This window comes from Mytilus californianus, unplaced genomic scaffold, assembly GCF_021869535.1.
Source record: "Mytilus californianus isolate M0D057914Y unplaced genomic scaffold, xbMytCali1.0.p SCAF_72, whole genome shotgun sequence".
NCBI classification, from domain to species: Eukaryota; Metazoa; Mollusca; class Bivalvia; order Mytilida; family Mytilidae; genus Mytilus; species Mytilus californianus.
Window position 1 is genome coordinate 607,343 of NW_026262726.1, and position 23,256 is coordinate 630,598.

At 33.0% G+C, this 23,256-nt stretch overlaps 2 protein-coding genes across 3 annotated transcripts in view; one reads left to right on the forward strand and one right to left on the reverse strand.

Annotated features, from left to right (window-relative positions):
* Positions 1-3,486, forward strand: part of LOC127710344 (cryptochrome-2-like) — a 32,716-nt gene extending 29,230 nt beyond the window's left edge. For both annotated transcript variants that reach the window (XM_052216143.1, XM_052216141.1), the window contains exon 11: positions 2,994-3,486. In XM_052216143.1, the coding sequence (XP_052072103.1) occupies positions 2,994-3,106 (113 nt within the window). In that variant the 3' untranslated portion in view covers positions 3,107-3,486. The remainder of the gene's footprint in view (positions 1-2,993) is intronic.
* Positions 3,487-5,476: 1,990 nt separating this feature from the next.
* LOC127710346 (probable endochitinase) lies at positions 5,477-10,310 on the reverse strand. Its single transcript, XM_052216145.1, has 3 exons — positions 10,196-10,310; positions 8,827-8,850; positions 5,477-5,691 (listed from the first exon to the last, which is right to left on the reverse strand). The coding sequence occupies exons 1-3, from the start codon at positions 10,251-10,253 to the stop codon at positions 5,513-5,515; spliced, it is 261 nt and encodes an 86-aa protein (XP_052072105.1). The 5' UTR covers positions 10,254-10,310; the 3' UTR covers positions 5,477-5,512.
* Positions 10,311-23,256: the final 12,946 nt, after the last annotated feature.

Here is a 23,256-nt window from a genome sequence, read left to right on the forward strand (position 1 = left end):
TCTCTGACATTGTACCACAAGGTTCCATATCACAAAGGGAATGCTGGGATTGATTTTGGGGGTAATTGCCTCCAAATTTTAGGAATTAGGGGCCAAAAAGGGGCAAAAAACAAGCATTTTTCTAGTTTCATGACAATAACTTGTGTGTAAGTGTATGGATCTTTATGAAATTGTACTACAAGGTTCCATATCACAAAGGAAAAGCTGGAATTGATTTTGGGGGTAATTGCCCACAACGTTTAGGAATAAGGGGCCAAAAATAAGCATTTTTCTAGTTTCCAGACAATAACTTGTGTTCAAGTGTATGGATCTCTCTGAAATTGTACTGCAAGGTACCATACTACAAAGGGTAAGCTGGGATTGATTTTGGGGGTAATTCCCTAGAAATTTGAGGAATTAGGGGCCATAAAGGGGCAAAAAAAACAAGCATTTTTCTTGTTTCAGGACAATAACTTGTGTGTAAGTGTATGGATCTTTATGAAATTGTACTGCAAGCTTAAGGTTCCATATCACAAAGGGAAAGCTGGGTTTGAGTTTGGGGGTAATTGCCCTAAATGTTTAGGAATTTGGGGCCATAAAGGGGCCAAAAAACAAGCATTTTTCTAGTTTCCAGACAATAACTTGTGTTCAAGTGTATGGATCTCTCTGAAATTGTACTCATACATATGAACCTCCCAACGGGTGTACAATAATCCTGTTTTCAGGGGTCTCCTCCCGACCTCCCGTTGAAGACAAAAAAATCCTGTGTATGAAATATTTCATGAATGAAAAATTTCAGCCCAACATATCTGGTGTAACTGACATTACCTGAAGTTATATTTTACCTGTAAATCAATTAACATGCATAATTATATGGCTTCACTTGTCACCTTGGGTGTCAAACATACTGGTAATCAACGATTTTTACCTCAGGCTGATTGTGTAATAAAACTTTGTATTTAAAATGAATGTTGGGTTACTTCCCTTGATTTATCCAGTTTTAAGTTATTTTCCTTTAAATAATGTAAATTTTTAAAAGAATATAAATAAATTATAAATTGAACAAATAATCATAAAAGGATGGTAATTAAATGATTTTAAATGTCTTAGGACAAATAAAAAAATAATAATTTGAAAATTATTTGAGGGGTCTATACTTCCTTTCAAGGCTTAAATTGAAATTTATATAATAACTATGACCCATGAGCATAGTTTGAATGTGTTACTTATTATGCATTAAAAATCTACTTGCATAATAAAGATAAAAAAAAAAAAATCTACTTGCATATAGATATAAAAAAAAGATCTACTTGCAGATAGATAAGCAAATGTTCTGATTGCAATAAATAATGGTAAAAAAGATATGACCTAAAAAATTTAAAGAACATACTAATAAAGAAGAATGTTAGATTGAACAAGTTCAAAGTTTAAAAAGATAGAGAAAATTTATAAGTACAAGGGTACTATAAACATAATACATTCGGATGGAAAGTTGAAGAAAACACACTTTAACAGACAATTTCTACAGCACACGGTTACATTTACGACAGAATTTATGTCGATTAAAAACCTCCTGATCTGAGTCCTAATCTCCTGACCAAAATTTCCCAAACTCCTGATCTGAGTTTCACAGTCCATCACATGTATGTGTACTGCAAGGTACCATACCACAAAGGGAAGGCTGGGATTGAGTTTGGGGGTGATGAATCATAAGGGTGTTCAAAAAATTGGGGGGGGGGGGGGGGGGGTTCCTTTTTTTTCTTTAAAATTTTCCATTTTAAATTGGTTATTTCTGATTTATATATAAAAGCAAATAATAATGATATGGTTTGAATAGATAAATTAAAAATTTTTAAGTTCTTAGACCACATTCATTCTGTGTCAGAAACCTATGCTGTGTCAAATATTTAATTACAATCCAAATTCAGTGCTGTATCAAGCTTGAATGTTGTGTCCATACTTGCCCCAACTGTTCAGGGTTGGACCTCTGCGGTCGTATCAAGCTGCGCCCCAGCGGAGCATTTTATTTAAATGCTATTTCCACGAGTGTTTACATAAAATTATCTTTTTTCACCTTGATAAATAATTAGTGATACATTGTTAAAGTTTCATGAATAATTTTAAATGTTTACAAAAACATTTATCTCGATTCACACTAATGAGCTTGGATGTGTCTAAAGTAGGGATTAAGACTTCCGTTGGTGATCACCTAAAAACTATTCTACTCAATCGGCGTCTTTAATTTTTTTGTATTTTCTATTGAAAAGAAAAATTGAGATAAGAAAAAATGAAAAGACATCTTAATTTTCTAAAATCTCTTGTAATTGAGAATAAACAATTTTGTCAACTTTAAATGACTAAGATCGATTGGAAATTACTCTCTTGGATGAAAGCCACAGGGAAAATTGTAACTGTTCAAAGAAATAATTAAATAAGTGAAAACAATGTTATTATAATAATGAAAGACCATAACATACAAATACATCATTCTGAGACCAGAATATTATCCCCTTCCCACATTCTTCCGGATTTATTTTAGAATTAACAAGCTAAACAAGAGTTGTGTCCCTTGGTCTGTCAAACTTCAGGTTTTTGTTTGAGTGAAACTATGGGTATCTCGAAATTATTCTCCAACTGACATCAAGATAACGAGAGTCGACTGTATATCTTTTGTTCTCACACAATTTTTTCTGATTGCTGGCTTCAATTTGCTTATTCTCAGTTTGTCAAAAAATATGTAGAGAACCATATGTAATATGATTGCCATCTGGACAACTGTCCATCAAAGATATAAGATGTGAACAAAATCAAGTCACTGTATGGCCTTCAGCAATGAGCAAATCCCATACCATATCATGTACACTAAACTAAGATTTAAAAGTCTGGTAAGTAACAGATGATCAAATGTTAGGAGATATTCAACAAAATGTGGCCAATCATCACCGGTCCATTCTTGTCAGAGAACAATTTTGCAATCACAAGTACTTTTTTCATGATTTGTATTTTCTTTTTAGGTATTACTGAGAAGAGAAAGACTGAAGGCAGTGAGGATGGGACTCCAAAGAAAAAAAGAAAAACAGGGGGAAATAACTCTAAAATAACAGACTTTGTCAAAAAATCGAAATAATGTTAAATGATGAAAGACTAATTAAGGCCATAACTACCTCATTAACGTTAAACTTTGAAAAGACATTTAGAAATGATATGTCAATAATAAATTGTGCAGTTCAGCATCAAGCATTTGTTTGTTAGCATACCTTGTCGAAAGGGCTGTACAAGAATATAGTCTTACCAATTTGTAGTCCACTGAACAGAACATATTTATTTATGTAGAAACGAAGAGAAGTCCATGATGAAGTATACTGGTTTCTTTTAAGGAAGCATTGTTTTGTTTGGTCCTTGATTTAATTGAAGATGCTACCTTGTTATCATAGGAACTTCAATAATGTATGTTTGATTAATGTCTATTAAAAGAGTAATGCAGAATAAAGTGTGAACGCAAATGATTTTAAAGACATTTTGTTATTAATATATTCATTTATTAGCACGCATTTGGCTTATTCTTAGTCTTCTATTATCTAATCATAGATTCTTAACAAAAATTAAGTACTTCCATTGATGACCTTGCCTGCCATTAGAAAGTGGAGCATTTTAACTTCATGGATATGATAAACCCTCTATGAGAAGTTATGATCATTAATAAAATTAGTTCCCATCACAAATTTACACACCAATTTATTTTGTATTTCTGGTTGATAGTCGTCTCATTGACTATCAGACCATGAATCCTTACTTTTATATATAAAAATAGCTTTGTCCTGAGGTAAAAGTGATCTTCTAGACATAAAAGCATGATTTCTTGATTATTTATTGCACTTGACATTACAGAACATGTTATCTTTTCTTTTGACTTTACTTTTGTCTTTTATTCAATTCTCAAAAATCATTTCAGAAACCAATGATCTTAAGGTGATGCTCTTTCTCTAGAAATATTTTTACAGGGTTTTCATCTAAAGTTTATAACTTTTGTTCTAGCTGACAACTAAAATGGCCTCTTTGAACCTTAAGCCATTGATCTGACCGAATAGTTTATTTGTATCCCTGTGCATTTGTACCCAACAAATGTATTTGAGATTTTGTTTTTTAAAAAGGGAGTAAGGCTATAGAGATTTCCGAACACAAATAACTATCTTACGGGTTATGGATCAAAGTCAGAGTGACTTGATCTATTTAGCCATCACTTGGCGTCCATCGTTGTCGTCGTCCGTCTGGTGTAAACTATTTCAAACATCTTCTTCTCTGAAACTACTGAACCAATTCCAACCAAACTTAAGCTGAATGATCCTTAGGGTATCTAGAATAAAGTTTGTGTTTTATTTTCTGTTTCGTCAAAAAACATGGCCGCCATGGCTATAAATAGAACATAGGGGTAAAATGCAGTTTTTGGCTAATATATCTCAAACACTTAAGCAATTAGAGCAAATCTGATGAGATGTTAAAATGTTCATTAGTCCAAGTTCTATCAGCCATGAAATTTTCAGATGAATCTAACAGTCTATTGTTGGGTTGCTGCCACTAAATTGGTAATTTTAAGGAATTTTGCAGTTTTTGGTTATTATCTTGAATATTATTAATGATAAAGATAAACTGTGAACAGCAAAGTAAGATCTACAAATAAGTTAATATGACCAAAATTGTCAAATCTGTCCTTAAGGAGTTATTGCCCTTTAAAGACAATTTTTCACAATTTGTTCATCTAGTTTGCTTACTTTAAAAATCTTCTCCTTTGAAACTGCTGAATCAATTTCAGCCAAACTTCGGCTGAATGAGTTTCAGAGTATCTAGTATAAATTTTGTATTTTATTTTCTTGTACGTCAAGAAACATAGCCACTATGGCTAAAATAGAACATAGGGGTAAAATGTATTTCTTTGCTTTTGAAGAAAATATGACAGATACAAAGAACATCTCAATGGAATTTTTAAGCCCCTCATTAATATATATTAAAAAGCAAAAATAATCATTGAAAGATTTAAGCAAAAATTTACAGGTGAGCGAATCAGGCTCTTGAGAGCCTCTTGTTTTGTGGTACATAAATTATGAGCCGGACATGAGTAGACAAGGATTTACTCTGATAGGAGTCCAGGTCAGAGTGATCTGGTTATAATATATGACAAACTTTCAGCCCATGAATGGCATAATGCATCTGCATACCAAGTTTGGCCAACTTACCTATGTTCGATGTTTAAAAAGTTATGTGCCTGACAGCAAGAAAGATGGACAGACGGAATGACTAGTTGAATTCTATAAATTCCCTTAACTGTTTGCTGGGAGTTAAAAAAAATTTGGCAATTGTATCATAGTTAGCCAAATACCACTAGGGGGTGTTTAACAACCTTGGGTCTTGCACAAGTATCTGAGAAAAATGCATGGCTCTACCTACAGCTTACACAAGTAAATATAAATTTATAGTTTAGTCTAATAAGTAACAAGAAACATTTTGAAATGCTTAGTAACTTTATTTGGTCATCACTTTAAATAGGTTCACAAGTGGGCGTTTTTCTGTCACATCCTTTAGTATCATCGTTCCACTTGAGGCCATCAGGACACTTCCGGTCATACTTCAGTCCCCATACACATGTGATGTACTCTTCACATGAGTCACATGACTGGTAGTAACCAACCCATTTTTTCTCACACTTCTGTATACAGCCTACAATTAATACAAAATAATTTCAGTTTTAACAAATTATCTTGAATATATATCACCTTTATTGATGTGACTCATGCACCTTCAAATCTAATTTATAAATAGATAATGAAAACTGTATCAGTCAGGTTGTCTTAAAAAACATTATCTTCTGCTAGGTCATATCTGGGAACAGTATATCTATACGTCAATATATATGTTCGTGGTCATATTGAACAAATATGCCTTTGATGAGTTTTTTCATGAGAATAAATATTTTAAAACCAACCTTACTTTGACCTATAATGGTTTACTGTAAATTCAGAAATTATTGCATGCATTTATTATTACAATTTTTCAAGAATCAACAAAAATGCTAGTTTAATTATAGCAATTTTAGGAAAAGCTTTGTACAGATATACATAACAGATATCAGAATGCCAGTTTTTATACGACCGCAAAAAAATTTATGCGGTTGTATATTGGTATGACGTTGCCGTCGTTGGCGTCGTCGTCGTACGAAGACACATTGGTTTTCGCACTCTAACTTTAGTTTAAGTGAATGGATCTCTATGAAATTTTACCATAAGGTTCAATACCACAAAAGGAAGGTGGGGATTGATTTTGGGGGTTATGGTACCAACAGTTAAGGAATAAGGGGCCAAAAATAAGCATTTTTGTAACTTCCAGACATAATTTGTGTGTTAGTGTATGGATCTCTCTAACATTGTACCACAAGGTTCCATATCACAAAGGGAATGCTGGGATTGATTTTAGGGGTAATTGCCTCAAAATTTTAGGAATTAGGGGCCAAAAAGGGGCAAAAAACAAGCATTTTTCTAGTTTCCTGACAATAACTTGTGTGTAAGTGTATGAATCTCTCTGACATTATACCACAAGGTTCCATATCACAAAGGGAATGCTGGGATTGATTTTGGGGGTAATTGCCTCAAAATTTTAGGAATTAGGGGCCATAAAGGGGCAAAAAAAACAAGCATTTTTCTAGTTTCAGGACAATAACTTGTGTGTAAGTGTATGGATCTTTATGAAATTGTACTGCAAGGTTCCATATCACAAAGGGAAAGCTGGGTTTGAGTATGGGGGTAATTTCCCTAAACGTTTAGGAATTTGTGGACAAAAAGGGACCAAAAAACAAGCATTTTTCTAGTTTCCAGACAATAACTTGTGTTCAAGTATATGGATCTCTCTGAAATTGTACTGCAAGGTACCATACCACAAAGGGAAGGCTGGAATTGAGTTTGGGGGTGATGAATCATAAGGGGGTTCAAAAAATTTGGGGGGGGGATTTTTTTTCCTTTTTTTTAATTGGTTATTTCTGATTTATACATAAAAGCAAATAATAATGACATGGTTTGAATAGGTAAATTAAAATTTTTTGAGTTCTTAGACCACATTCATTCTGTGTCAGAAACCTATGCTGTGTCAAATATTTAATTACAATCCAAATTCAGTGCTGTATCAAGCTTGAATGTTCTGTCCATACTTGCCCCAACTGTTCAGGGTTCGACTTCTGCGGTCGTATCAAGCTGCGCCCCAGCGGAGCATTTTATTATTATTGCGATACTCAAGGAGTCGCATTATTCGCATTAATAAAAACCTCGCAATGATTTCTGAATTTACAGTACTTTTACAAATTGTGACTTGGATTGAGAGTTGTCTCATCTTAGATTTGAAGTATGCGGTTAATGATGAATGTAATATTGCAAAGTGTATGCAATGATTGCTTTCAAAAGAATCCATCTTGCAGGGTTCATCAGACTTTGGCTTCATTTTCTTGTATCATTGTTTTGTTTTGTTTCTATTATACCCGTAGTAAGACATTGATATTAGAGAATTTCATCTTAAAATTGAATAACAATCAACACAGCAGGCAAGACATTTCAGTGTGTGCACACTTCCTTAATATTGTATATAAGCAAAATTGTGTATCCAGATTTCTAAATGAAGGTTTATATTCAATAAGCTATTATATATCAAAATAAGTGGCTAGATAAAGTCTATGAGGCTGTAGAAATGCAATCATAACAATTAGGAACTGGTTATGATTCTACGTTCCAGTAATTAGTCTTAAACGTAACAATATTTTTTTCCGTTATTGTTGCACGTTTTCATCGTTATCGTAGCTAATTATATTAGATTATTTATTTTTTACAATTAAACATGCTGTAGAATTATGTTTCAGGTTTAACATATCTTTCGAAAAGAGTAATCAGTCTTATGGTAATAACCTTTTACTCAGTAGTTGGACATTGGTTTAATATATTGAAAAAGTGAAATGTGTAAATAAACTCATCATAGATACCAGGATTGAAATTATAAAGCATATTAAGGTGGATGGGGGTCTTAATTAGAATCCAAAGAATTTTTTGATAATTTGTCAAAATGTAGTATTTATCATGAAAAATGGGGTCACTGAACTTTTTTTCTTGCTACATATTAAAATAGGTAAATTCCCAACACTTTCTATTCAAAAATTACTTTATCTGAGTTATCTCCCTTACTATCTGATTTATCTCCCCTTATGTGGCAAAGTTGAAAAAACAATTAATCAAACAAAAATATTGTGTTTTTTAAGAAAATACAGCCGTAAATATGATAAAATATATAATTTTCTATATAAACCTGAAAAGTCTTACACATGAATTACATACTACTCTCAAAATTTGCACATTTCAATAAAGATCTAGACCAATTGTTATCTGCTACTTCAAAGTCCAAGATGGAGGAAGAAACCCCAGCCACCTTAATTAGAATAAAGCATATTAATTAGAATGAGTTTATGAGTTTACAGTATGTTGATTCTGGTCTTCTTTCCAAACTGACTCTGACCCATCTTAAGTTGTCACTTAAGGGCTAACTGAAGAATTCAAATAATCTTCATCATGTTCATATTACGCATCACGTCCACCTGATTACGGAAGTGGGGTTTGATCAAGGACCTTCAAAAACTTCTGTTTCAGTTTTCTCATCATATTTTGTTACGTATTATATCAGTTCGACGCGAAGATGATTCTTTCGAAAGGTGGAACAATATACAAATACAATGAAATGCACACCAAGTTTTAATATGACCAACAGTTTCACTGTCTGACTGAGTAAAATAAACTAGTGAATTTGATAAATTAACGTTTAAATTACCTTTTGTCTTCACTTTTGTTTTTGCTGAAAAGAAAGATTTTAATACTTAAAGATAGGCTTTATGTGAAACCGTGTTAAAAAGAGGTCTTCTTCTTCTTCTGGTATACAGTTACAGCTTCATTTAAAGTGAAGATTACGAACTGTTGCATGCGCGGAGTATATGATTAAAATTATATATGAACAAAAATTTATCTTTAAATTTGTAGAATACTTGGTGATATTTACATGAAACAAAGACAACAAGTGATTAAAAAATATGTACATTGGTATTTATAGAACTAATTTATGTTGTGGAGAACAGTTGGTGTCAACTGATCTCTATAGGTTTCAATTGTTTGACATGCTACTACAACTTGTGGTAACATGTTCCATTGGATTATTGTTTGCGGAAAAAATGACCATTTGTAACTGTCTTTAGAGGTGGAATGTTGTTTACAGTCATTTATATGTAAAATATTTCCGTGTCTAAAATATTTCCTGACTCGAGAAAAGAAATACCTGGGACTAATTATATAATGGTCGCAGATTGACAAGGAAAATATCATTAATTTCCATCTTATTGGTTTTATAATGCTGTTGGCTTGCCTCATTTAAGTATGTCCTCATTAATTCGTAAACGACGACCTAGCTGCCGTGCCATATTAGTTTGCGTCAACTATGACATCATTGTATGTTGACCAATGATATAAGGATTAATTTCAATGATTTTGATTGATTGGCTGTTGGTTGCTTCCAGTCCAGTCCAGTGTCAAAAATGTCATAAATGATCAGGACGAACAATAATTTTGACGACATTTTGTGTTGCAAATATATTTCGTTTACCCGAAGTAACTAACATGATTCGACCCCTAAAGTATTTTAGCGACTGGTCACAGACCTCATAGGTTAACATATTTAACATGTAGATAGAAACACAAAGGGACGAACAACGATAGAACAACTACAAAAAGATGTTCACGATCTATCGAGCATTCAAAAATTGAAATAAAAAAACTTTTTTATATAGATTAGACCGTTGGTTTTCCCGTTTGAATTGTTTTACACTAGTAGTTTTTGGGACCCTTTATAGCTTACTGTTCGGTGTGAACCAAGGCTCCGTGTTTAAGACCGTACTTTGACCTATAATGGTTTACTTTTATAAATTTTGACTTGGATGGAGAGTTGTCTCATTGGCACTCATACCACATCTTCTTATATCTATTATATCATATTGTCCCCTGGAAATAATATATTGTCAGTATTCTATACACAGATTGTCTCTTTGGACTTTGAAACAAAAGCTTTAAAACCAGTCATTCTAAACAATCAAAGTTAATTGAAATCGAAGATTAAACAATCTAATATCACACAATAAAAAAGCTATACATACCATCATTCAAGGTCAAGATGGCAAAAATAACAGTAATAAGAAGAACAATTTTCATCATTGCGTACGTTGAGTGACAGAAACAGAATGAGGATAGAAATAATAGCGTGACACATCTGTTAAAATTGATTTTGAATGAAGATATTTGATATATAAATGTTTTTTTTTTTCCAATATTGAAATGTGTTATGAAAAACTCTTGGTTTTTGTCGAGCCTGCGACTTTTGTCGCAGAAAGCTCGACATAGGGATAGTGATCCGGCGGCGGCGGCGGCGGCGTTAGCTAACTTCTTAAAAGCTTTATATTTTAGAGGGTGGAAGATCTGGATGCTTCATACTTTGTATATGGATGCCTCATGTTACGAAGTTTCCGTCAGTCACATGTCCAATGTCCTTGACCTCATTTTCATGGTTCAGTGACTACTTGAAAAAAAAGTTAAGATTTTTTGTAATGTTAAATTTTCTCTTATTATAAGTAATAGGATAAGTATATTTGGTATGTGCGTACCTTGCAAGGTCCTCATGCCCGTCAGACAGTTTTCACTTGACCTCGACCTCATTTCATGGATCAGTGAACAAGGTTAAGTTTTGGTGGTCAAGTCCATATCTCAGATACTATAAGCAATAGGTCTTGTATATAATTAGGTGTATGAAAGGACTGTAAGGTGTACATGTCCAACTGGCAGGTGTCATCTGACCTTGACCTCATTTTCATGGTTCAGTGGTTATAGTTAAGTTTTTGTGTTTTGGTCTGTTTTTCTTATACTGTATGCAATAGGTCTACTATATTTGGTGTATGGAATGATTGTAAGGTGTACATGTCTAGCTGGCAGGTGTCATCTGACCTTGACCTCATTTTCATGGTTCAGTGGTTATAGTTAAGTTTTTGTGTTTTGGTCTGTTTTTCTTAAACTGTATGCAATAGGTCTACTATATTTGGTGTATGGAATGATTGTAAGGTGTACATGTCTAGCTGGCAGGTGTCATCTGACCTTGACCTCATTTTCATGGGTCAGTGGTTATAGTTAAGTTTTTGAGTTTTGGTCTTTTTTTCTAATACTATATGCAATAGTTCAACTATATTTGGTGTATGGAAATATTTTATGATCTATATGTCAGTCACGCAGGTTTTATTTGACCTTGACCTCAATTTCAAGGTTCATTGCTCAGTGTTAAGTTTTTGTGTTTTGGTCTGTTTTACTTAAACTATAAGCAATAGGTCAACTATATTTGTTGTATGGAAGAATTGTTAGCTGTACATGCCTGCCTAGCATGGTTCATTGGTCAATGTTTAGTTTACTTGGTTAATGTTAAGTTTATGTGACAGTTGTAATAAAGCTTTATATTTAGGACTATCAACATAATATCAATGATTAGTAAAGAAGGCAAGACATTTCAGCGTGTGCACACTTGTTATATACCGCGTACATTTTGTTTAACTGTACAGTTTGGACCATTTTCAATACAATTACAGAGTCTATGTGGACCATGTGTTTAACAATAAGGCACGTAAAGTGACAGTGTCTGCTACTAACCTATGTATTAGAATTTCTCACGCCGTCTTTACATCGAAATGTATGACAAATGGGACGACCTTTTCCTTTTTCCAGTATAATTTTCCTTTTCCAGTACAGTTTTCCTTTCCTTGAGTGTGGTGTTCCAATAGCCATTTATTATGAAGTGTACATTTTTCAGTTGGTTTTATACTGAGCGTTTTAACAGACATCAAAGAGTTAATTGCATGAACTATTTGCATTGTAAAAGAAACTTTTACCGTTGAAAGGGGATACTTTGATCATTAATTGGTCAAAGGAGAGGCGAAAGATATCACTGCAAGGACATTCAAAATAAGTCGAAAATAAACTGACAACGCCATGTCAAAAAAAGAAAAAGATCAAAAGACAAACAACAGTATACAAAATACATCATCAAAAATCAATGCTTTAACTTAATGTTGTCACAAGTGTATATAGAGATATATTTTGGAAATATTATTCCACCTCCAGATATTTAAAAAAAAATGATTTTTCATTCCCAAATTTTAACGGTTATATCATTTATATATGATAAAATGTCCTTTTTATCTGTCCTTTTAGCTTATTATCACCACGACCATACTATACTGTTGTCCATGATCAGGTATTAAGGATTGCATTTTTTTCTTTGGTTGAATGACAATACACCAATATAAAAATCGAAGCAAGACTCAAATAATTTACTTTATTTTTCTGTTTTGATATTCTTTAAAAGATATTTACACATGGCACAAGATCGTGTCTTCATGTGCTATTTATTGTATAACGTCACAGTACCCAAATTTTAGCAAAAATAGCAGTGGAAATCTTACAAGTTTTCTTAGAGACTAAACAATTTGTATTTTTATTATTTGACATTATGCACGTCTTTCAACATGGCTAAAAATATTTAAATTTACACAAAACGATCACAGTATGTATACATCAACAGACGAAATATTCATTGGAAAAAGTAAAATCTACGGAAACATGCGGGGTCCACAAAAAGTCAACTTTTAAAAATAAGCAATTAGAATATCATTATATGTTACAGGCATCCATTTCTTAAAAGATGAATAGTAAGCAAGGACTATTGTCAAGTTGTCTTTTTTTTTTTGAGAAATAAAAACAAAACACCAGTTATTCGATTTTTACGGACGTGAATTTAACTTCTCCTTTTAAACAAACTTTTTTAAAGGTGAAACAAACTAAATAATCAGACGAAAGAGCTTCTTGAGCTGCCTGCGACAGCCTCAATTTCGAGGGTGGACAAAAAACTGGTCTTTTTCTGAAAGTTAACAACCTTCCAGTAAAGAATGATGTTGAAACAATTATAGTCTATAACTAACATCGATGTTTCACAGTCTCAAGTCAAGGGAGAATTATTTGCTATTTTCTGTAATTTTATCATTCATTTTGCACTGCAGTTCGACCAATATCATATGGAAAAAATAACTTGTCCATCCTAAAAAATGTCAAAAATATCCCGTAATAATCAACTCTGCACGACGGATAGCACAATTTATGAGCGCATATATATGCTCTTTTTATGAATTATCTTGCACACAAATATGTTATATCAGTTCTTTGGTGGAATAAGATGTAAATGAACGAAGAAAAACATTTTGTTTCAATGAGGGACATTTAATGACGTACTCTAGTGACGTGACATAATCTACTTCAAAATCTCATCGTGCATGAATCAAAAGAAATCGACGGTTGCAAGTTTAAATCAAAGCAATTGTCGGAAATGATACAAAATGCTTCTGAATTGTTATTCCACCTGTGCTGTGGCACTTTAGTGTCATATAACGGATCGCTTGCTACTTTTGCCAATTGACCATGACGTGGGTTAAAAAGAGCAATCATATACCTTCCCACCGTACTGTTTTTGTTTACTACACTGTAAAAAAAAGGATAAAATGTTACACCATATTATTTAGGACAACTATTACAGATAATCGGTGTGTTTGGGTGTTTAACAACAATAATCGTGTTATGAATCACTTAGGTGTGATTTCACACTTACATAACACTTAATAATGTTGGTTTCGTAACAATCGATACCCATATGAGTGTTACTGAATACCTCAGTGTAAGATGTTTAATATAGCGCCGAGTCAATACCACTCCAGGTTTAGACTGTAGTTCATACCCAAGGGTATCATCAAATCAGTAGCCAGTACTTCGGATCGGTATTAACAAGATTTATAACATATACATGTATTTTTTTAAAATGACTGCTAGAAAAAAAATACAGTGTTTTTGTTAAGTGAAATACTCGCTTGTTATGAGTAATTGGATAACTATGTTTGGTATATGGGTTCCTTAACCTCATTTTCATGGTTCATATTATACAAGTTTTTTGTGGTTTGGTTTATTTCTCAGATGTAACAAGCAATAGGGCAATTATATTTAATGTATGGAACAATTGTGAGATGAACATGTCTGTCTGGTAGGATTCATATGACCTTGACCTCATTTTCATGGTTCATTGGTCAATGATAATGTTTTCGTAGATTTTTGTCAATTTATCAGATACTTTAAGCAATAGGTCAACTATATTTGGTGAATGGAATGATGTAAGGAGTAAATGTCTGTCTGGCAGGGTTCATATGACCTTGACCTCATTTTCATGGTTCATGGTTCATTGGTCAATATTAAGTTTATGTGATACATGTACTTATAGTAAAACCTTGAATTCAACGATAAGTAAAACAGGCGAGACATTTCAGTTGTGAACTCTTGTTTAATTAAATGAGTATCAAAGTACTGAAGTACTGAACATCGGATGAAAGCAAGTTCTTGTGTATGGTCACAAGCACTTGTTTTAGAAAAAAAATCACATCTCTATACATGAAAGTGAGGTTAAGGTACATAGATATATTTTTTTTTCTGAGACAAGTTCGTGCGTGGTCTGGATGATGAATAAATGACAGGGAATTTCAACCTCACCGTACTGACTATTATATTGTAGTGATACAAATCATTATACTCTGGTTTGTTGTTATATATTATATTAATATTTGTATATAACAGTTACATGTATATATAATGTTCATCCATTTGTATATAATTCTATTCTACTATTCTAATAATAGTGCAGTGCAAGTGCATGGTGGACACTCTTTTGTAATAATTCGATTTTTCTAATACATTGGATTGGAGTAGGCATTCATATTTTCCCGCAAAACGTTCTTGAGATATTCTTCGGCATGCGTTAACACAAATTTTCGGTATTCTTGATTTGTTATTGATATATATATTTCTCACCTCAAAACATTTTCATATCATTTATCTATGTTCTTAAAAAATATTTTTATGAATATTTATTGATGAAATTGATATATAACAAACGATAAGGAATGTTATTTTGCGTTCGGTTATCAGTCAAAAACGAAAGTCACGTGGGTAGAAATGTCTGTGGCAACAATACACCGGAATGCCTCACGGTTATCCGATGTAAAAATCAATGAAGACTGGGAAATTTTAATATTTATGTTATTAATGAAGCAACATATTTGATTACAATATAACTCTATTTATTATTCAAATAAAACATAGATCTCTGATTTCGTTCTGCTCATATCGAGATTTACGATGGATCTGAATTTTAATCAGATTGCTCTATTTAAAACATTACAAAAATTATTGTTTAAAGACTAAGATATTATATTAAAAATATAGGAAACCGGAGAATTTGTCAAAATGTAAATCTATTTTATAAATAACAAACATGTTTGTTCGAGTACGGAAACTGATAAATGTTCACAACCAGAAATAACTATTTTAAATAAAAAAATTGAGATTTATATCATGAAATCTGCGTAAAGAGGAAATTGGAAATTTTGTCAAATGTACTCCAAATTAAGATTTGTTTTATTCAATATTATCAAAAATACATACTTAATGAATTGAAATATTTAACATCTCTCATGACAAACAATATTTATGATATACTGTGTATATCGTATATTAAATAGACTTCTTTTAAAAAAAAAATCATCAAAAACTTGAAAAGTAAATAAAATGTATATTATGATTCTGTCGAAATCTTTGTTGCCAAGACTTTTTAAAGGTATGGATAGAACTTAAATTTCGTTTAGCTATGTCAGTATAAACTGAGACTACTATCACACATAGTCTGTTGTAGTAGTCTCATGCAGGTATGAATTGTTCCAGAGCCAGAGAAGGAGGAGGAAGAATGATGGATTGTTGATTCAATTTGGATTCATTTGAACCAAAGACATTTGTATTACATTGTATTATGTTTCTCTGTTGGAACTGTATAAATTTGGTTTTCACGCAGATTGTACATGTAGCTTGTAGATTCAGTTACAAGGGGTGGCATTATATTCATAATTTTTTTTTTAAGACAGTGGCTATTTTGCCGGCTCTGATTAAAATATCTTAATTCAAGCCGGCAAAATAGCAATCTAATTAAAATATAGAACTCGGATTTCGTTATACTGCATACGAAAATATAGAACTCGGATTTCGTTATACTGCATACGAGTATGCAGTATAACGAAATCCGAGTTCTATATTTTAATTAGATTGGCAAAATAGCATATTTCTATATAAATGGCTATTTTACCGGCACCGGTATTATAGCGAATTTGTTGCCGGCACTGGAACAATATCTAAAATATGCTATTTTGCCGGCTCTATAGGTAAGCGGAAGCCAAGTTAAAAACTATTTTGCTTACATATATGCAATTCAAAGAACTAACTATTATAATAAGAATAAGAATATTTAGTATTCCAATCAAGGGCAGCATGACATGTATACACACAAAACAATACATAGTGGTTTGTAACAGAAAAACATTTTTTTTTAAAGCCAATTTAATTAATTTTAACATTTTTGATTTTTGAATGAGATTTTTAACTTTTATCTTTTTTTTTTTTATAAAATACAGTTAAAAAATCTGAGATTTTATTCTTATGCATACATGTAGCATAAGACTGTGACTGATTTTAGAAATAATTTCAACTACATGTTTTGATATGATTTCATTGCAACAAATGCATGCTCAATATTTTTATTCTTATTTCCACTTTGACTTATAAGTGTTTTAAACGATTATATGTATCTCAAGTATTGTTAGCTGTTTTCTTATTTAACTACAAAGAACCTGCAAAATAACAAATTCACTAAATTGCCGGTGCCGGTAAAATAGCCATTTATATAGAAATATGCTATTTTGCCGGCTTGAATTAAGATATTTTAATCAGTGCCAGCAAAATAGCCACTGTCATTTTTTAAATGTGTATGTATATAAAAGTAAAGAGACTTAAATTGGTATGACAACTATCCACCGGAGTCCAAAATGACTATGTGGATGTAAACAACAATACATCACCGTGCGCGCCTGGGTCTTCAACAATGAGAAAAACCAATATTCCCTGTAGGCTAATATATGACAGCTGTATTCATTGTAGACGAGAAATATAGCCTACAGGGTATATTGGTTTTGCTCATTGTTGAAGACCCCGGCGCGCACGGTGATGTATTGTTGTTTACATCCACGTCATTGTGTAGGTTAGTTGCTAGATATTTTTAGATTTTATAGTAAAAATGTTGGCACTGCATAAACTGACCAGGGACTTTCTATACTACGTTAGTATAGACTGTCCCTGAACTGACATTAAGCCTGATTTTATCGACAAGAATATGATGTAAATATTGCACAGTGATATTGGTGGAAGAAACTTTTATTCATATTGTGAACCAGAATACTCAGAAGAGATGTGCCTACATTGGCAGAATTTATATAACAGATTACAGATTACAGATTGGTTATCCGATATATCACTTAATTAAGTTAATTTCCAACGGTTCTTTCCTCTGTATCAAGGATTTGTATAGTAAGTACTATACAAATACAAATCCTTGTCTGTATCAACTGACAGAGAAATGATTTTTTGATATATACAAAACATTTTCTACTGGGTTTTATTCAATCTTTTTAAAAGTAATACCATAGACACACAATCTCTGGTAATACGGTCTTGTTGATGTGGTTCATAAGTGTTTCTCGTTTCTAGTTTTTTATATAGATTAGACTGAGAGATTAGACCGTCGGTTTTTCCGTTTGAATGGTTTTACACTAGTCATTTTTGGGGCCCTTTAAAGCTTGCTGGTCGGTGTGAGCCAAGGCTCCGTGTTGAAGACCGTACTTTGACCTATACGGGTCGCCCCGATATCCCGACACCCCATTGGTCCGACACCCCATTGGTCCGACACCCCATTAGTCCGACACCCCATTGGTCCGACACCCAATTAGTCCGACACCCCACTGGTCCGACACCCCAATAGTCCGACAAAGGTTAATAACTGCCGTAATGTAAAATCTAGTTCATGAGGGTGTGGATGGAGGTTTACAGAACAGTGTAATGGGCAAAAATATACAAAATAGAGAAAATGGACCACTAAATAAAGAAAAGAGAGAATGGACCACAAAATAAAGAAAAGAGAAAATGGACCACAAAATAAAGAAAAGAGAAAATGGACCACAAAATAAAGAAAAGAGAAAATGGACAACAAAATAAAGAAAAGAGAATAATGAGGTGCTAAAATATAGAGATTTGAGAACAATGGGCAAAAAGTATAAAATGGCCTATAAATTAAAGAATCATACAGAAATGATTGACAACACCCCCACCCCAAATCCAGACCCTCCTTCGTAGAATCGTTGTTGACGTGGTATTTGAACTTCTCTTTCTTATAAATATTTCACAGAAACAGATAATACCAATACCACCTATCTGGTATTACTATTAAAGAAACTAGAAAAAAACCAGTCATCCGGAGGTCTGTCACACATGTGGCAATGTCCAGTAATAAATGGTTTGGTCCAGTAATGTGTCATCAATTACTGGACCAAATGACTATGGTAGGTGCAAGAATTTTGTAATACTCATAATGTAAAAGACTGCTAAAACACTGACTGGACCATGCAGTAATGGTTGAACAATTACAGGACCAAAAGACCACTGGAATCCAAGAAACCTTTGGAACCTCTGTAACCCGCGAGCGCGGCTAGAAGAATACTTGAAATGTTTATGGCGATACACAGCTTGGGTTCGTGTTTCTCAAACTGTTTTATGCACTGATGCATTATGTTGATAGTTTTGATTAGTTTGTCAGTTCTTCTTCCGTAGGAGTTTGAATGTCCAATTAGTAGCTTCTGTCTCGGTGTTACGCAGGTGCGCCTAGAATGGCGGAAATAACTCCGAGCAGAAGAAGACAACCTAGAACACTGATGATTAAAACATTTCTCAGTGGTACTAATTTGTAGTATTTCAAGTTCTTTCGACTGAAAGGTGTGAGTAAAGTTCCGTCTCTGTGTGATACGGGTGCTCCAAGAACGGAGGAAATAACTAAGAGAAGACAATCTAGAACTCTCTGATGATTTAAAACATTTCTCCAGAGGTGCGAGTTTGTAGTATTTGTTTTCGAGCTATGCGAGTTCTGTCTTTGTTTGACACATGTGCTCCGAGAAAGGAGGAATTTACTACTAAGAGAAGAGGAAAACAACCTAATGATTAAACACATTTCAACGAGTTTGTTATATTTCTTTTTTTTTTTCAGTAGTGCGAGTTTGACAAAGTGATGCAAGTTGTAATAATTAGTGAGAGTGTTTGAGTGGTGCGAGTTGCAATTGGCCGTTGGCCGAGTTGTCATAAAGTCAAGACAAATTGAATGCAAAACCATTTCCGCCTGCTTACAAAACGTAAACGGTAAGGAACCAGCTACGGAACTTTATTTGGGGTTTAATTAATTAAGCTACGCTAATTAAAGCAATTACTATATGAAGTTATAGAGTACATTACATACACTAACTATTTATTATTATATATATGATACTTCAGACGATCGTCGGCTCGAAGACAAACCGGCTAAAATATTTTGGTCTACAAATTTAATAGTATACTGTGGATTCATTTATTTTCGTGGGTATCAATTTTCGTGGATTGCTAAATACTTGCATATTCGTGGATATTTGATCTCTGATCTCTGTATACAAAGCCTATTAAAAATATGCTATTCGTTGAACATTTGAATTCGTGGTTCACCTGTACCCACGAAACCCACGAAAATTGGTATCCAACGAATAATAATGAATCCACAGTAGATACATTTTGTACCATGACCATGACCATATACATATAAAGAAATCGAGAACCTTGCAAGTTTAGGTAAACTAAAGCAAGATGTGTTCTATATGGGAACACATTCTACTAAAAAGGAAATGTCACCAGTAGTGCAATCTCTCATCATAAAGAATAATGTGCACGTGATTAGGTCTCGGATACAGTCAAAACTGTAAAAAGTGTAATTTTACCATAAAGCGGCTGGACTATTGTTTCCAAACATTATTATTTCCATTCATCTATACTGTACACAAACTTAACGATATAGTTAATTGATAATATACACTCGAATTGGTGAGTTTAAGTTTATAACATCGAAAGTAAAATTGTTCAATCGGTGATAAATTTTTCTATACAAAAAAGACTTTATTGAGGTTGAAACTTCGATAAAAATGGTTGCAATGTGCTGTCAGAATGAACTTAGACTGAAGAGTTATGAAACATTTGCCACTGGACATTAGACAAACAAATAACTACCGGTCATGTACTGTTTACATAAGCGATGATATTTGTAATTGCATATTCATAAAACAGCAAACTTTTTTCTGTATATAGTTATTCTCATTCGTGTTCTTTGTTGCATCTTTAAAAACACAACTTTTCGGTTGTCTTTTGAACAACACAAGCAAACATGCGATATCGCGACATGAATGACTCTAGCAACCCACACCACTTCTTTTGACAGTGTCACAGGAATGTACCAATTTTCATTATAGCTATTCATCAGCACATTTTTTTATGTTGTAAAATCAAACAGATTCCTTACGGAGAACGCGCCAAACTTAACAAAGTTCTGTTTGTTTTACCAGCCTTCCCACTGTCTTAAGAGTTCAAAATATTAACTTTTAATAATTAACTCTTCAATTAAGTACAAACATTGTTACATAAAGACAAATTAAACTTATGTTCTTCTCAAAATAATTATGTACACTGAACCAAGCATCACACATACAATCGTTTAAGCAGTAGAGCCTAATTGGAGCCTTACCTTTCTTAAATCTCTGCCTTGGATTAGACACAAAGCTGCGTATTTTCATATTATACATTCGACAAAACTTCACAAAGTATACTAGTATTTAGTTTGATAATTAAAATGTTCGCTACTCTGCATCTTTAACGTTCTATATCACGGTTGTTTGGGTAAATACTTGTATATCCCATTATTTTCACTAATACATATCTACCAACCCACCGTGATAAATTGCATTACTTGTTCTTTGTCACTCGATGGACAAGATCAAGTGAGTCTTAAATATATACTAGTATTTAAAATGCAAGTGGGAATAGAAATATGGTCACTTTGGTCTGCTTCCGACTGGCAGTAAACCCTTGCAAAAGTTGGACGTCCGTTTGGTTGTGCGGGATGTATAATTTTCAACAAATGTCAGTGGTCACGTTATATACGATACCTCGTGTAGAGAGAGTGCCTCGCTCTCTGCAGGTTAAGAACCAATGCAGCAACTCTTTCAGGGGCCGTAGGTGGCCTTTTGTCTAAGTCTGCAGCAAGGCAAATTCCTGTCCCTATTAAAATTGTTTCATTGTCCAGTGGCAGTCCAAGATTCATTGACCTTTTTTCATCCCGGATGGCATCTATTACAGGACCTACCTATTGTATTTATTGTTAAATTGTCCTGAACATGCATGTAATATTTGCCACGGGACATTAAGCACAATTATAATATTGTAAGTACTTTGATTAATATGTTATTATTATTTTGAGGATTCTCCGGAGGATTAGTTTTAACTAATGGGATTATCCTCTTGAAATAAAGATTATTTATATAAAATGTTGTTCAATAATTCTATGTCGGACTATTGGGGTGTCGGACAAATGGGGTGTCGGACTAATGGGGCGTCGGACTATTGGATAGTCGGATCAATGGGGTGTCCCCGTGGGGGTTACTGACTATCCTTTCGGGTATAACTGTGCCGACAGCACTTGCCAAATCATACCCTGTTCTAACCAGAAAACATTGAAAAATATACCGTCCAATTTTGAAAAACATACCCTGTTCTAGACACGCTCAAGAAAATGTAAAATAGATGCTGTTCTAGACCCGGGTTCTAGACTGTATTTTAAACAGTTAAATAAGCGATCCTGTTCTAGACAAATACTTTGTTTAAAAAAAGACTGTGTTCTCACCAGCAGGGCATGAAAAGCGACCCTGTTCTAACTAGCAGGACATGAAAAGGGACCCTGTTCTAACCAGCAGGGCATGAAAAAGCGACCCTGTTTTGCGGCACACTCGTACCACAAAAGTATAGGAAGTACCCCCCCCCCCCCATATAAATTAGTAAGAAAAAAATAAAAGAAAGGGAATTGTAGCAAGTCTAGGTTATCTTATCAATGTTAAAATATTGTCATAGACTGGACGGTTTGAAAGATGGATCATCATATGATGCCTATATATGTGTAATAAACTGTCATATTTTTTCTAAAGTCAATACATATATCGTAGCTGGTTTTTTAAAGTGTGCACCACATTTTTGAGGTTATTTCGAATAGACAGAAAAAATATTAGTAATAATAATAATAATAAATTCTTTATTTAAAGAGGGTAACTCAATTAGAACTAGTCTAATTTTCATCAAGGCCCTCAAACAAAATACATGTATACAGTTAACATTCATACATTAAAATACAATACATGTATATATATTTACAAATCAATCATTCAAACATTTAAATGGCAACAATTGATAAAGTTTTCATATTCTAACCATAAAAGAAAAATTATTTGTCTTGCATAGAATTTTCAAAAAAATGATTATAACAATGTTTCTTGAATAATTCCACATTACGACAATTTTTTATTGTGAATGGTAAATTATTCCATACCTTGGTTGCAGAATAATGAAAAGATTTTAAAAAAAAAATTGTATTTGGTCTTGGAACAAATAGATCGTTATTAGAGACAGATCGTAAGTTGTGGTGTTGAACATCATTAATATTTAGCATTGCTAAGTAATCAGGTGTTAGTCCATTTACAATTTTATACATTAGAATTGATTGTTGGTATTTTATTCTTTTTGTAAAAGATAGCCATTTTAAAGAAGAAAACGTAAAATTAGATGGAACAGAAATATCACATTCAAGTATAATTCTTGCTACTCTTTTTTGAAGTTTTATGATTCTATCTGAATCTTTTTGTAATAAATTTCCCCAGACTGAACTACAATATAAAATAGTTGTCTTATGTGTGTAGGCAAATATTCTTTAAGTTTATACAAAAGTGATATTTTAGATGAAATAATCTTACATATACGATCAACATGTTCTTCCCAGCTTAAATTTTCATTAAAAGTTTCAGCAACATAATATAAATGGTTTCTAAAATCGTCATAAAGAGGACATCTTAATAAAACATGCGCTTCGTCTTCAATAAAACCG